This window comes from Neolamprologus brichardi, chromosome 5 (genome assembly GCF_056152115.1).
Source record: "Neolamprologus brichardi isolate AB-2024 chromosome 5, ASM5615211v1, whole genome shotgun sequence".
Taxonomy (NCBI): Eukaryota; Metazoa; Chordata; class Actinopteri; order Cichliformes; family Cichlidae; genus Neolamprologus; species Neolamprologus brichardi.
In genome coordinates this window covers 2,264,741-2,279,852 of record NC_142108.1, presented here as the reverse complement: position 1 = coordinate 2,279,852, position 15,112 = coordinate 2,264,741, and the positions used below count along the sequence as shown (strand labels likewise).

At 40.1% G+C, this 15,112-nt stretch overlaps 1 protein-coding gene across 2 annotated transcripts in view; it reads left to right on the top strand.

Moving 5' to 3' along the window:
* epha8 (eph receptor A8) overlaps nt 1-15,112 on the top strand; it is a 144,394-nt gene that overhangs the window by 112,740 nt on the left and 16,542 nt on the right. For both annotated transcript variants that reach the window (XM_006800191.2, XM_006800190.2), the window contains exons 10-15: nt 1,802-1,964; nt 6,835-6,967; nt 9,205-9,272; nt 9,592-9,717; nt 10,286-10,471; nt 14,644-14,705. In XM_006800191.2, coding sequence (XP_006800254.1) covers nt 1,802-1,964; nt 6,835-6,967; nt 9,205-9,272; nt 9,592-9,717; nt 10,286-10,471; nt 14,644-14,705 — 738 coding nt within the window. The remainder of the gene's footprint in view (nt 1-1,801; nt 1,965-6,834; nt 6,968-9,204; nt 9,273-9,591; nt 9,718-10,285; nt 10,472-14,643; nt 14,706-15,112) is intronic.

The window sequence follows — 15,112 nt, the reverse complement described above, 5'->3', positions numbered from 1 at the left end:
ATTACTCAAACAGGTGGAAATGCTGCATTTTGTTGAGGTCTATTGTCAGCCATGGATCAATACACATTTGGCGCTCTGGTGGGTTTTCATGGAAGAATAATAGTGCATTTGGAAAGGAGTCCAAGTAAACTATAGTGTTCATGCATTCGTGTGATAAATGTAGTTTAAATTGTTGGTTTGAAGAATATCATCTGCCTGTTGTTTAAGTTTGTTTTTGTTAAAAATGGAATACACAGTAAAAAGTTTTTAATTGCCTACAAAACACAGATGAGGATGCAAAATAAAAAGAAAGAGAATGAGAGAAAGTCGGGTTGCTAAGCAGCTTGCAGCTGTGTAGCAGCTGTGGGCGTGATAAAGCATCCTAAATAATGTGTGCTGTATGAGATTTACCAATTGTATGTGTACAGCAAGGTAAGTTTACATGTATGATGAAGTGTTTTATAGAGGCATAGAAAGAATAAATAGCATTTCTGTTAGAGAGCTACTGGGATTACAACTGATTTCGGTTATTTATCTATCAGAGATGATGATGAACACTGATGATGGATCAGCCCACCAATCTGGCTGAATCATTGGTTAGCATTTCCTTCATTTTTTGTGTCCATTATTCTTGGCTTGTTTGCATCCAGTGTGTGCATGAAGTGTGTAAGCAGAACAGCCTGCAAGACTGTACTGTGTGTTTTTATATTGGGACATATATATTTGTCTTTACTGTGTGGTTTTATCCAAACTGAAAATCTGTGTGCTTTTAAAAGTGCTTTATTATTTGTAGAAAGGGTGTATATAAAATGTAAATAAGAACAGAATCCACCGACTTTCAACTCTCATGGCATATCATGAAATAAAAACTATGACTAAGAAGAGCTGGGACCCAGGACTGTTGTCTAGATCAGACAAGAATGGGACAGCATCCTCTCCCAAAAATCCAGCAACTGGATGCAGCACAGTAAAGTCCAGACTGCTATTAAAAGACGAGACACTGGTAAACATGGCCTCATCCCAGCTTAATTGTGTTGCCTTCATCTAATTTAAATGAGCTTAAAATTGCAATTTTTCTCATTTAGAATTTGGGATGTTTTCTGTGTTCTATTATAAACAAAATACGGGTTTATGTAAATCATTACAATGTGCTTTTGTTTACATTTTAGACAGTCTCTCAGCTTTTGGGGGTTATGTCATTATTCTTTTAAAAAAACACATTTTGAATGAAAAGTGGGATTTTGTACCACTGCTTTAGAATTCACTTGTCTTGTTCATTAATAAGAAATAAAGCCACTCATGTCATTGTGTGTTAAAGTAAATATTTTAGTTTTATGTCAGTACATTTGTTGGATTTAGTCAACCCAGAGTGTCATATATTGCAATTTTTGTGTCTCATTGTTATGTTTTTTGCAGGTGGTCCTGGATGCAGTAATATTTGCATCGAGGACCTGGGTTTGTCAAGAAAGAGACTTGTTTTCCACTTGATTTTTTCCCCCCAGTCTGCTAATATTTTAATTTTTATTCACTTTTCATTTTGGTATTCAGTCACAGGCTTAGTCACAAAAACAGCCTAGCTCAGTGTAGACCCTAAAGGTGTCTTGCTTAGATTTGGTCTTGCTGTTGTTACAGTTTAATGCATCGCGCACTGATGCCAAATAACAACTTGAATGTAAAACTTGTTTAGCAAAGCAACATTACTCCACACCTCGAGAATAACAGCCAACTGATTTAATTCATTTCTGAAACTATTGTTCACATTTTTAGAAGTCACACCAATCTTCACAACCCTAATCTTTAGATGTATTTGTCATTCTTGCAGGATAATGAAGAGCACAGCTACTCCACTCTGAAGTCCAAAAACACCAGCGCCCGAGTGTCAGGGCTGAAGCCAGGTACCAAGTATATCTTCCAGGTCCGAGCCAGAACCTCAGCAGGCTGCGGACGCTTCAGCCAGAACATAGAGATCCAGACTGGGAAAGCAGGTGTGTGTATGTGCGTGTACACTGGTCTGCGAGGAGAAAAGAAAAGAGAAAACGCTGTATCGCTAAATTGTTTGGTAAAATCTCCTGCCCTCCATGAGTCACTAGAAACCTTTGATACACTGGGAAAAAAAGTCCAGTAACAACAGTTAAAAGACTATCACCTCAAAGTCAAGCCAAACAGCACAGCATGGTCCTAGGCTGGAAAGGTTTGGGTGATAATGCCCCAGTCCACCCCTCTGTTCCTGATCTGTGCTTTGTTAGAGGGTCACCCCTGTCAGCAAAGCTGCAGCCTACCCAGGCTTCAAACAGCTAAACACAGTGCTGCTGTGGGGTAGAGGTTTCATGTCTTTCACCTGAAGTAAGAACAACACAGACTGTTACAGAAAACTTCTATTCGAATATTTTTCTTTCCTAATAAGGGATTTGGCAGATAATGTCCTGAGCAGGCGCTAGGTCTGCAAAGCTCAACCACCTGCCTAGTTGGAGTCCCAGTGCTGTTTCACTGACTAATAGCCTCCTTTTGGAGGCTGTTCACTGGACCAAACTCTCGCTGACTGAACAAGAGGGCTGTACACATTCCATGAGCCTTCATGCTGAGTAATCAATAAGTCCTAAGTTTTATGATCAACAGACAACAGTTGCCTTTTTCCAGAGCTGTGTGTTTTGCCAACTGCAAACTATGCAAATTCTAAGAACTGAGTTGTGCGCAAGCCTGTGACGCTTAACATGAAGACTGGCTTAGTCAGTGCACCACTTTAGTCCACGCTGGGTGGATTCTAATGAACAATGGACATGTGTACGGTTCCCAGAGGACAAATATAGAATAACTTTTATTTTGCTGATACCCAACTTTCATTTCCAAAGGTCTTTAGCTGTTTTTGCACATGCACTGCAGCCCTGGGCTTTCCTTTTGCGTGCTTGCATAGGCAACAGTCGAGTTCATGTGTGACAACTGTTTTTGACAGTTATAAAATGGACTGGTTAAATTTGGTCACTTAAAATCAAATATTAAGGCTTTGATAATCCAACCTGTATTTAGATCCAACATCAGGTCAAAATTTTAACTTGTCTATTAAATTATCCTTTGGCAGAATTCTGTATTGTTCTCTATATATTGTGAAGGTTTGCAGTGGGACCAGTTTGAGGACCATTTGGCACCATCCTGTCTTTTCAGGATTCAGCTTTTTTTAACATCCAGTTCATGTCAGTGTTTGGTAGTGGAGGTTATTTTGCCCCAATCAGTTGGCAGTGGCTGGGTAGTCATACAGGCTGTGACATTGGCTCAGACTGTTAAATCTAACATCTATGTGTCAAATCTATATGTTTTTTTTAAGGTTTGCCATTTCTGTTAACTGACTTTCAACAGCCCAGTGAATCCATTTCATCCACATGTCTTGCCATTTCGTTTGCAATCAATTCTGACTCCGGCGCAGGATGATGACATCTCTATTCTTAATCCTGACAAGTACAAGACTCTGATTTCATCAGCTGTTTCTGAAACAGAGAAAACAACTACTAATAGCCACGCAAAAATGTGGGTGAACGTTAGGTCAGCTGTCAATATCACATAATTACAGAAAATTGCCAATAATTTTCTCACACAAAGCTGTAATTAATTCTACCATCATCAACATTTTCAAGCAGACCTTTTGGAGAAAAGGCGAAATTAGTCTTTCAGTCCAGCTTTGGTAGGATTTCTGTATGTTAGTCACTTCGTCTATCTGCCAGTGTCACATCCCATGCAGGGGCCTGTCCTTTAATGATGGTTATTTTGCTTGATCTTTTTCTTCCTTGGGTTTCTGCTGCCTAAGGCATTGATTATGCACACAATCAGTTGTGGCCATCTTCCTGATGCACTCATGTTTCTTTGTTGTCTCATCGTGTATAGTGGTTCTGATACTCACTAGTCCTCGGCCTCCCTCCTTTCGCTTAGCATGCAGTCTCAAGGTGCTGGATTTCGGTTATAACCTTCCATGCATGGTGAGGAGCTTCCTTGTCTTGATGTCAGTGGCTTTGTGTCTCCTTTCTATATTTTATATTCTCATTGCTTTAAGATTGATTGCCCTGATCTTGTTGCCCATACCTGAGGACTCCCAAGCAAAGACTCACAGCCTTGGAAAGCTGCTTAAAGAAATAGAAGGCAGGAGAATAAACCAGCTGTTCTCCACAGAATTTACACAGCCTGCACCTGGGGTCTTGCCTGGTTTGACAGACCTCAGCCTCTATGGATCTTGTGCTCAGAGCTTGTTCCTGTGCTACCATGATTAGTGCCTCTGTGCTGTCTTTCAGTTCAGTTTTGTCCAACCACTGGTAGGATTTCTGGATGTCAATCATTTCCTCTATCTGCTGGGGCTCATACCATGCTCAAAACACCCATGTTTTGAGCCATGTACCCGTTCATCAGTACAAAAAGAATTGGCAGGAATATCAGGTAGGGCTGCACGATTAATCGTTAGAAAATCGTGATCTCAATTCATACTTATGTGCGATCTCATTTCCAAATGACAACGATTTTTTAAAAAAAGAAAAAAAGACGACGATTGTACCGCATTTTCATCCGGGACGTAATCTGCATGAAAACAAGCGCTCACTCTTCCTGCTCAGCAAATGACAAGGGCGGAGCCTCATACCACGTGATACAGAAGCTGGCTGGCAGGGAAAAAACAACAGAGAGCACGTGAGAGATGATGAAGCTGTAAAGGCCAAGAAAATGACTGGAGAAAATCCGTCCCGGTCAACCACCCAAACATCAATAACGGGAACCTTATACAGCGCTTCCCTATACCCGTCGAACTCCCGCAGGCACAAAGAAATTACGGAGGCTATTACTTATCACCTGACCAAAGATATGGCTCCATCAACACTGTGCAAAACGAGGGATTTAGGAAAATGATCAACACCCTAGACAAACGTTCCACAGTGCCGTCCCGCAACTATTTTTCTGTTGTTGCACTACCTGCTCTATACACGCAGTGTCGAGCAACGGTGGAGACGCAATTACAAGCAGTACAACATTTTGCGGCAACGACAAAATGTGAGACATTTGTTGTTTTATGTTTATTTATTGTTTGTATGTTCAGTCTCAACTGTTACAAAGTTGATGTGCAGTTAATAAGTGCAATAAATATTTATACTGGAAAAGAAAATCGTGACAGAATCGTGATCTCAATTCTAAGCAAAAAAATTGTGATTCTCATTTTATGCAAAATCGTGCAGCCTTAATATCAGGACTATCAAAGGAGTAAAACACAGTCGTGCAAGACCTGCCTATGATCAGGTATCCTGCTGGGATAATAAGCTGGCCAAAGGAGGAGACGGAAGCCACTAACATCAAGAAAAGTAAGCGCCTAACCATGCATGCAGGGTTTTGGCCCAAATCCACCACCCTGAGATTGTACACTAAGCAGAAGGAAGGAGGCTGGCAACTAATGAGTGTCAGAACCACTGTCCTGTATAAGACATAGAACATCCAGGAGTACATCAGGATGATGGCCCCAAACGACCACATGCTCAGTGAATACTTCAGGCAGCAGAAGCCTGAGAAAGTGGAGCAAGAGGAGAAACCATAATGAAAGGACAGGCCCTTGCATGGTATGTGCCCCGGCAGATAGAGGAAATGATCGACATCCAGAAATCCTACCAGTGGCTGGACAAAACTGAACTGAAAGACAGCACAGAGGCACTAATCATGGTAGCACAGGAACAAGCTCTGAGCACAAGATCCATAGAGGCTGGGGTCTATCACACCAGGCAAGACCCCAGGTGCAGGCTGTATAAAGATGCCCCTGAGACAGTCCAGCACATAACAGCAGGGTGCAAGACGCTAGCAGGCAGGGAATACATGGAACGCCATCAGCACGTGGCCGGCATAGTGTACAGAAAAATCTGTGCTGAGTATGGCCTGGAAGGCTTGGAAGGTCAAAATGGGAGCTGCCCCCTCGGCTGGTTGGGAAGGACTGTTCCTGTTTGATTTCCAGATATAGACTGACAAACTGGTGATGGTTAACCAAGTAGATATGGTAGTGGTGAACAAGCAGAGAGTCGTAGAGATACCAAACGACAGCAGCATCACAAAGAAGGAACATGGGAAGCTGGAGAAGTACCAAGGGCTCAGAGAAGAGCTCGAGAAGATGTGGAGGGTGAAGATAACATTGGTCCCAGTTGTAATCGGAGCACTTGGTGCAGTGACTCTGAAACTAAGCGATGGGCTCCAGCAGATCCCAGGAAAAACATCCAAGATCTCTGTCCAGAAGAGATCAGTCCTAGGGACAGTGAAGATACTCTGCAAGACCCACAAGCTCAATTATTTATATTATGAGAGATCAGAAAAATCACATTGTGTCACAGGGATCTTCACACCTCGGATATTTGCATTTGTTGGCTTGGAGACTCAAATTTTGATCTAATTGGTTTCAATATTTCTTTTCACTCTATAAAACCTCTGTCTTTCTTGTTCCCACATTCACTGCTACTAAGCTCATCTGATAGTTGGTGCACACTTCTAACACTTACTGTGTACTTCAGTGTTCACTGAACCAAAACCTTTAGTTTTATTATGCAGATCAACTCAGACATCTATGTATCTATGTATGGCAGTGTACTTAAAGATATAGATGTAATCTTTTATGACAACATTCGGTCTTTCTGGGTATTTGACCACATTAGCTGGATATTTCCTACCTAATGTGATGGACAAACAGGAGGTGATTATTAAATGGCGAGGCTATTTAACAAAGCTCCAAATTTCTGTTTATCTTGTTTAACCAATGACACTCTATCTGCCACCTGTGTTTACCAGTGTTTGTGTAAACTGTGAGCATTTGTGGCAGCGTTCCCTCAGCTAACACACTGTGTTTGTGTGTCTCTGCAGTTCCTTTGCGTTACAACACCATGACCATCATCTGGATCTGCATGGCCCTGGTGTCTGGTCTGGTCACCTTTCTGGCCATCATCATCTGCAGGAAACGGCAAGGCTACACTTTACCACACTACCCATCTCTGCTGTGTGTGGAACACTTTCTTACACTACTCTTACGACCATGCCTCTTTGTGTAGTTTCTTTCGTGTGCACTGTATTTCTCTCAGCTGTTGCCACCTAAAAATGTGGGAAAGGATCTTGTTTAAGCCTGTGTTTGAGAAGTACCATTAGTACCTTTTAGTACCCCTTATGACGTTAAAATGTTTGTAATGCTGGATGCACAAGTAGCCTGCATGGTATATTTTCAAGCTTAAGTATAATGTATAAAGGAGAGAGTTTTGAAGGCTAATATTCCTTAGCCCTTGCTGTCTTATTTAGCTAATTTCCTAACTTGTAATTTCCACCTCATAGTGGTTTTAATTGTGTTGATTCATGTCCAGTAGCTTGCAAGCCAAATATTCATACTTATCCCACCCCCCTACCCCTCCCTTTTGATGTCTTATAGTTACATCTCTGTAGAACTGTACCAAATAATTAATTTCATTGCCCTTAATTAATTTACACTTCAGTGCATATTAGGTTTTTCATTGCCAATAGAAAAAGTGAGAAAAAATATAATGAGTTAGAGGACTCCAGACAAGATCCTGCTGTCGTGACTGGAGAGTTTTTAGCATATGCCACTGAGACAAAAGAAAAAGAAAAAAGAAGAGTTGGTATTTGAGTTTAGGGGGATGGCCACTTTACTCATGAAAATGTTTAACTGCAAGGCAATAAACCACAAGGGAAAGGTTTAGTTGTTACAAAGAAAGTAAACTGCATTAAACAGCTTTGCAAAATATTAATAGATATAATATATCTATTATACCGATTAAAATTTTAATGCAATATATATCTAAGAAAATAAAACAAAGTAGCCTAGCTAATGCTAGCAGTCATGCTAATGCTAGCATGCATCTCATTTGTCACTCATCTCACTTTTTTAGCTGATGGTCAGTATTTAGTGGACATACCAGGCTCTAGAGCTCTAGACCTACATATTTACCACCTGCTTTTTTTTCTAATGACCTGCAGGGGGTGAGTCCTGCAGTTGCAAAAACACTTTTTAAGAGTAATTTGAGGTGAAATTCCCTCTTGTTCTGTGATACTTTCCTGATGACTTTATGGGTTCAGTCACTAGTTTGAGGGCATATTGAACACAACATCTTGTAAATTATGGTCCAAATTAGAGTCAGAAATGAGAGTAAACCAAGATTTACTTATAACATGGGTGCAGTTCCCCTCAGTTTTACAGTCTGATCGATCATCCTGTTTTAAAACACCAAGGTGATGACAGGGAAACCTCTCAGCTCAAGGCTCTAAAACAGAACTAACATTAGGTACATGGTATACATATACCAAAGTATACATGTAAATGGGTACCAATGGTAAAATCCATCTTATATATACAGTCTATGCTAATAAGCACCATAATCACTTTGTTGCACTCTGGGTAGGTTGTCAGTCACTGATTTATTATACATCTTTATCAAAATAGTAAACTAGGATATTTTTACATGTAAGCAGGAAATGAAATACCCTGCAGTGCATCAGTGTAGACGTAACATCAAAAAACACATGCCCTAAAGCTACAGTGGCAACATTTGAATGTGTATGAGTGAAGAAGCCATTTTCCTGTTCGCTCTTAAATGTACTCCCGGGATGTCTTTGCTTTGCCTTGTCAATATGAATATTGATTCTAATAATATTGAGTTTTAATTATGTGGACATGCCCATAGAAAAAGGTTTGCTATTATAAAAATGATACCTCACCTCACCAAACTAACAGAAAGGAATTTTGCTCTTTAACCTTTTATCATCCTCCAATTCACCAACAACCAGTCTAGAGTTAGGGGTAGGGTAATTGGAACCCCTGTGTGGAAAAGCTTTTAACAGAAAACCTGCCAAAATGATGTATATATAATGTATGAGACTATAAGAAAAGCCCCCTTCTTTCTACATTACATTTTATTCTGCAGCTACAACAAAAAACACCTAGACCACCTCAACCAGTCTACCCCTTGACTGGTTGCCAGTAACACCGTAAAGTCTCACTGCTTGTTGTTAATAAATGACTAAGTGTCAGTAAGTGATGAATAGCTTTGTTAAACTTAGTGATTAATTATGAGCAAATATTGATTTATTAATTTTCAACTCTACTTAGAGTTTGAAAGTGTTTTCCACTATTGTCCTGTATTCATCCCTCTGTATGTTTATATGTATGGGCATGTGTGTGTGTTTTTGTGGCCGTGCGTGTGTGTGTGTGTATGTGTGTGCTTTGTATAGACACTGTGGCTATAGCAAAGCCTTCCAGGACTCCGACGAGGAGAAGATGCATTACCAGAATGGTCACGGTATGTTTGGCCCATTTCTCAATTATTACTCATAGTAGATTAGATGGCATTCTTTGACAAAGTCGCATTTTCATCCCTGTTTAATAAAGTTCATCCTCAGAGCAAACAATTTTCATCAGGCTCTGAGTGATTACAGGAGAATACACTCCTTGGCCCCTGCACGCTGTGTATTCTTCCACTCCCTCTGTCTGCTCTTTTTTCCGTGTCATTTCTCTCCTCTTTCATCAGGTTTTCCCTGCACACACCGGTGACGGGGCTCAGATGCGATGTTGCTCTCATTCTCCAATATGTGACCAAATGCTAATGTTGTTTATCTTAGTGTCATTCCCCGATGCGAGGTTCTATATCGACCCACACACGTACGAGGACCCCTGCCAGGCGGTCCACGAGTTTGCCAGAGAAATTGAAGCTTCCAGGATCAAAATAGAGAAAATCATTGGTTCAGGTAAAACCATGAACTTGTGTGTGCTCACACACACACACACACATACACACACATAGTGAGAATCATTGGCTATGCTAACTTAAAATCATTGGCCGGTGTAAAGGCTGTGGTGTGCAGCAGAGAGGAGGATAGCAAAGTGGAATCAGAGCGTTGCGTGGGGCTGTCAATCAAAGCTCCTCAGACAGGAAGAGAATACTAACACTGTGTCAGCCTCACAATTCACTGTGCTACATATGACTGCTGCAGCCAGAGAGACAAATAGAAATGTATGACACAGACGCATTCAAACAGTGCAACCACCAGTTTAAAGTTCTGTTGAGCTAAAGATAAGAACGGATGGCTAATTAGCTCATGGCAGCTTTTGCACATATATGCGAACAGATAGTTTGTAAGTGGGTTGTTTTCTCTTATCTACCCTGGCAAATTAAATGACATGTTCTCATTCACACAAATGGCTTAGGCGTGGGTGGAGGGTGCAGCACAACGAATATTTACTATTGTGGAACAGATTTAAAGGCTGAATATGTTTGATGTGCTGCATTACTGTGTTCCTCTGCCATGTTTTCAGGGGAGTTTGGGGAGGTTTGCTACGGACGTATGAGGCTCCCGGGAAAACGAGACATCCCGGTGGCTCTAAAGACCCTGAAGGCAGGATACACAGAAAAGCAGAAGAGAGACTTCCTGGCCGAGGCTTCAATAATGGCCCAGTTCGACCACCCCAATGTCATCCGTTTAGAGGGGGTAGTAACCCACAGTACGCTCCATCAACTACAATATATCATTGTGAAAAATATAGATCATTTTCAAAACTATTTGCTTTCAGACACAGGTATGGCAAGACCTGTATTAATCCTGAACTGCTTATTCCACTATACTTGCAATGGTGGCACAGAAACTCTAGAGAGGGAGGCCTGCCTGAAATCCTTTGGCAGCACACGTGTCGTCAACATTATCAGCTATAGCATGCTAGCTGGGCTGGGGTACCCTTCCAGATGGGCAAACACTATTACAAAGGATGTGTTTATTCACTCTAATGCTTGATTTACAGTACTTCATTAAATCCCGATGTCCTGTGCAGTTTCCTAGCTTGATGTAAAAAAAAGTAACTCCTCATTGTAGCTATGCAGACCACAACATGCATATTACTACTAAATGATGATAGCGTATAGTTAAACAAAGTTCAGTATTTTTGTTTTTCCCATTTTCATAGCTCACATTCCAAGTCCAACATTAACAGCTCTGTTTAAATCTTAATAGCGGAGCAGTCCTGGCACATCAGCAGACAAGTGTAAAAGCAAACAACACGAGTCTTTGGGGATTCAATGATTTTATTTATTTATTTACTTTTTTTGGCTAATTGGAAACAGAGGCAGAGCCAGACTTTTCTCTGCTGAGGCTCTGGCCACGCATCGGACCAATCCAAATAACCAACGAAGAAAGCCTGGGAGCTACACATACTCACAGAACCAGGCTTGCAGCTAGCAACTAATATTTTGTCTAGCAAAAATCTTTAATGCAGAATTACTTCACCGTTGTAGTTTTGTCAGGCTCATTCAAACAGTGCAAGCACCAGTTTGAATTCTAGTTATCAAACAATGAGAAAGTGACTGTTTGTGGTCTTCCAAATTAAGTATTAATATCAGCCTTACCACACCTCTAAAAACAGTTTGACGAGGCACTGCAGCTTCTCTGATCACACATGTACATAAAGTCAATTTTGTCTATTGATTAAATAAATAAAGTTTCCAGTGAAAAGCCAGTGTTACTACAGTGCATCCAAATAGTATTCACTGTGCTATAATTATTCCACATTTTGTTAAGTTACATCTCCACGATCTCCTCCATGATGTGGAGAACCATACACCTGCTTATTTATAATGTCCCGTAGTTTACATTGTATGTCATAAACCAAGCCATGAAGTCCAAGGAATTGTCTGTAGACCTCCAAGACAGGATTGTATTGAGGTACGGATCTGGGGAAGGTACAGAAATAATTCTGCAGCATTGAAGTTCTCAGTGAGCACACTGGCCTCCATCATTCATAAATGGAAGAACCCTTTATGAATGATGACTCTTCCTAGGCTGGTTGCTTGGCCAATCTGAGCTTTCAGAGTAGAAAGGCCTTAGTCAGGGAGGTTACCAAGATCAGGTCTGTATGGTTGAGTGGCTGAACAAAAGCTGCTCCTCAGTTAAAAGCACATGACACTCCTCATGGAGTTTACAAAAAACACCAGAAGGACACTCAGACCATGAGAAACAAAATTCTCTGGTGTGATGAAACAAAGAGTGAACTTTTTGGCCTGAATGCCAAACATCATGTCTGGAGGAAACCAGACATTCACCACTCGGTCAATACCATCGCTACAGTGAAGCATGGTGGTGGCAGTATCATGATGTGAGGATGTTTTTGGGCAGCCAGAACTGTGGGACTACTAGGTTGAAGGAAAAATGAATGGAGCAATGTACCAATATATCCTTAAAGATAACTTATTCCAGAGTGCTCTGGACCTCTGACTGGGGAGAAGGTTCATCTCCAACAGGACAATGACCCTGACCACATAGCCAACATAACAAAGGAGTGGCTTTGAAACCACTCTAAGTATGATGTTGCAAGCGTGGCACACTTATTTTTGCCAGTTTCTCCCATTGTTCTTTACAGAATTTCTTAAGCTCCATCAGGTTGGATGAAGCGTGTTAGTGCACAGCCATTTTCAGATCCCTCCAGAGATGTTCAATTGGGTCCAAGTCTGGACTCTGCGCGAGACACATTCACAAAAAATTGTGGCTGTAAATCTCCAGCGTTAAATTGACACTAGAAAGTGTCTATAAGTGTCCACTCTTTTGAGTGTTAAATTAACACTTTTGACAGTGTTAGATTTCAAATAGTAACCTAGTCAGTGTTAAAGATTAACAATGACTAACATTAGCAGTGTTGTTTTTCTAACACTGAAATGTTACTAGCATTTTTAGTTATTTTCCAGTGATAGAAAACCAGCACTGCTCAGTGTTAGTCATTGTTAATCTTGAGTGGACACATATAGACACTTTCTAGTGTCAATTTAACACTGGAGATTCTGCAGTGTGCTTCAACAAGGTTTTGGGCAAAGGCCGTGAATACACTGTAGGTATAGTTTAAAGGCTAAAATTGTACTTCTAGTTTCTATTTCATTGTATATCCTTAAATCTCATACTACCATCATATTTAAATATTTTTAATCAATTCAACCACCAAAATAAACAGATGAACACACTGTGAAGCTGTTTGGAAAGCCTGGAGAACTATTGATCAAGACTACTAAGAAAGTCTAACTCCCTAAAGAAAATAAAGAAATGCGGGCATTTAAAGACTTTTGCACACAATTTATGATGTAGGCATCCCTTTTGTAACAGCATATACACTGCCAGGCCAAATGAAAAGTCTGTTTCATTCATTTAATTGTAGCTTAAGTTTATGCAGTTATTTTCATCCAGAGTTGCATTAACTGTGTGTCAAGATTTTCTATTGATGATGGGAAAATTGTAATACTGTATAAATTCTTCTCCGGCAAATCTCAAGTTTTCTAAATGGGGCTAAGGTCTAGAGTCTGTGACGTCAATTCATGTGTCATCATGTTGTCTCAGTGGGCTCAGAGTCCACTGAACCTTGGCAGAAGAAAAAGATCAGTTATCTGGTAATACTGCCTGAAAGCGTAAAACTGGACTTATCAGACCACATGACCTTTTCTCAATCCAATCTTTTTGCTCCCGAGCAAAGTGAAGCCTTTTTTTTTTAGTAACTTTACTTGTTAAGTGTTTTTGTTTAAGCTAAATAGTTACTTAGTCCCAGTTCCTGGAGTTGTCTTTGTAATGTGCAGGTGGACATGCTCTTACTGAAACATAGCTTTGATTTCATCAAATGTTTCACTGATTTCCAATCAGGAACATGTGATATTTTTCTTGATTTCTTACTCATCATGATGTTTCACCACTACCCTTCCACCCCTTAGTCGTTTTCCTTGCTTGGTGCAGGCCAGTAATCGTACCCTTCTGAAAAAGAGTAGTATCTGTTCCACAAACATGGGGCACGTTTTCTAGCATAAAACGATCAGCACTGCATTAAAAAACAACCTGTTGCCATGTGAATCATACTAATCAAAGCAGTAATGATTCAATACAAGGCTTTTATCTATTTTGGTGACTTTTAGCGCCTCTTTAATGGAAATGGTATGAGTTGGAAATCTATGGATTAGAGAAATAATCTAATTATATGGTTTTATGTTTTATATGGTTTTGTTGAGATTTAGATGTATAATTAAGCTGTCATGTAACGTTTTGGTTGAAGAAGATTCACATTGTGCTGGAATTCCATACAGCATGTAATTTAATAAATGATATTGTAGATAATAATGTAGAGGAGACAGCCAGTGTGGGGGTGGGTGGGTTGTACAATGTGCAGCTTTGAAATACTAGAAGAACATTCCTAGATGATCACGTATTCAACATCTCTCTCGCGTATTTTCCAAGTTGTATATATAACTGTCAGCAACTTTTCACAATTTATTTGAACAAATTGCTACAGTGAGCAGCTACCAGCAAAGTGTCGCATTCAGACCTTCCTTGAGTCTAATTAAATTGTTGTGTAGTTGTGTGGAAGCACTACAGACTCTTAATTAGAATTAGTATGCAGTGTCGTTAAAGACAAGAACCTCTTCCAAGAAACCACCTGTATAGTTAGACACTGACAAGTGGGAGAGAAGGACAGAAAATTATAGGTTTTTGAGGGATTGAATCCCTTTAAGAAAATAGAGGTAAACACATTAAATAATAGATTTAAGACATTGCATTTGTTTTTATTCAGCACCTGCATCACTTACTGTACAGTGTGTACAAACAAATAAGTAGTTGATATCCAAATAAGCTCATAAAGTTTTTGGTTTGTGTTTCCAGGCAAACCAGTGATGATCATCACAGAGTACATGGAGAATGGTTCTCTGGACTCCTTCCTCCGGGTTGGTATTTAAACTCTCAGTTAAAGAGCTCTATACTCCTTTTTCCTTTAATGCCATCTCATTTCAACTGTTTTAGTGCACTTCTGACTGTTGATGAGTTGTTCAGCTAACAGTTTGTGTAAAGTCTTCCTTCCTTTGATTTTCTCCTAATGCGTTAGTGGAGAGGTTTGTGCTACTCACTTTCAAATGCTAGCTGCAACAACAACAACAACAACAATCTTTATTTATAGAGCACATTTAAAAACCAGCGGTATACCAAAGTGCTTAACATAAGAGACAGAGAAGTAACAGGAGTATTATAAGGCCTTAGCAAAGTATCAAATATCCTCACAGGTCAATGCCACTAATACACAGGGGTAATATAAAATGCATATCAAAATAGAAACATAATAAAAGCACAAGCCATA